The 1,104-nt window shown below is 39.8% G+C and overlaps 1 protein-coding gene across 1 annotated transcript in view; it reads left to right on the top strand.

Moving 5' to 3' along the window:
• Window positions 1-1,104, top strand: part of ZBBX (zinc finger B-box domain containing) — a 154,526-nt gene that overhangs the window by 39,723 nt on the left and 113,699 nt on the right. Inside the window, exons 5-6 of the mRNA XM_045297668.1 lie at window positions 852-902; window positions 1,003-1,098. Coding sequence (XP_045153603.1) covers window positions 852-902; window positions 1,003-1,098 — 147 coding nt within the window. The remainder of the gene's footprint in view (window positions 1-851; window positions 903-1,002; window positions 1,099-1,104) is intronic.

Below are 1,104 nucleotides of genomic sequence, written 5' to 3'. Positions count from 1 at the left end.
ACCCTCGTAGATACAGGCATCTAACATTATTCAATTTATACAGGCGATTTCAAAATTATATTTTTCACACTCTAGAGCATTGCAGGGAGAAAGAATTAGAGCGCCGGAAACCCACAGGGGCAGTTCTCCCTGGTCCTATAGAGTCGCTCGGAAACAGAGCAGAGAGGAACATAAACTGGCTTATCATCACTTCACCAGTGACAAGCATCATGGACTTTTTGATGTGGTTCTATCCAATTTTGTATTCTTTCTTTACTTTGGAGACTCTTTTAAGAATACTTTGAAAATCATATATTTTGGTAATTGCAAAGGCTATTTAAGGAAGTACTTGAGGATCTTTGGAGGCAGATAGTATACATATAATTCAAAAATTAATTGTAAATCCATCCACAGGAAATTACTCATCAGAAAAACTGAAAGTTGTTTTGTTTTTTTTAGCACAGAGAATGCTCCTTAATTTTTACCAGGTTAAAAAGTTTGACCTGAGTGTGCTGGAAGTTTCTTTGGCAATTTTGTCTACGTACATACAATGAACCAAATGCAAACCAAACCCGCTGCCATTGTGACGGATGGCGGCCCTGGCAGGCAGAGGAGGACTGTTCCAGACCGTTGCCAAGGCTGTGAATCTTTAGGGAACCCGATTGCCACATCTTTCTCCCATGGAAGAGGACGACGGGCAGGTGGATTTGAACCACCACCCATTCAGTTAGCAGCTGAGCACTCAATCCCTGTACCAGCAGGTCTCCTATCCATCTAATGCATGGTTCTGAAACCTACATTAAAGCTATTATATTTCATATCAGAGCCATGATAAGTTTTATGTTTTCTGTAAAAGTTAAATCTTAACTCAGGTAAATGACTGTATTCGTTTCTTCAGACTTTTGCATTCCAATGCCATCAAGGTATGTTCTTGCAGAAACGGGAATGTTAATAGTGACATTTTAACGCAATCATTTGCTCAGCATCATTATAACTTCTCATGATATTTTTCTATCTCTAAAGGCATGCCTTGAATGTGGAGAAGATTTCTGTTCTGGCTGCTTCGCTAAAATTCACCAGAAGGGGGCACTGAAACTCCATAGAACGACTCTTTTACAGGTACGA

This window comes from Echinops telfairi, unplaced genomic scaffold (assembly GCF_000313985.2).
Source record: "Echinops telfairi isolate 266 unplaced genomic scaffold, ASM31398v2 ScPeMD7_7420;HRSCAF=8458, whole genome shotgun sequence".
In the NCBI taxonomy this organism is placed as follows: Eukaryota; Metazoa; Chordata; class Mammalia; order Afrosoricida; family Tenrecidae; genus Echinops; species Echinops telfairi.
This window is presented reverse-complemented; position numbering and strand designations above follow the sequence as displayed.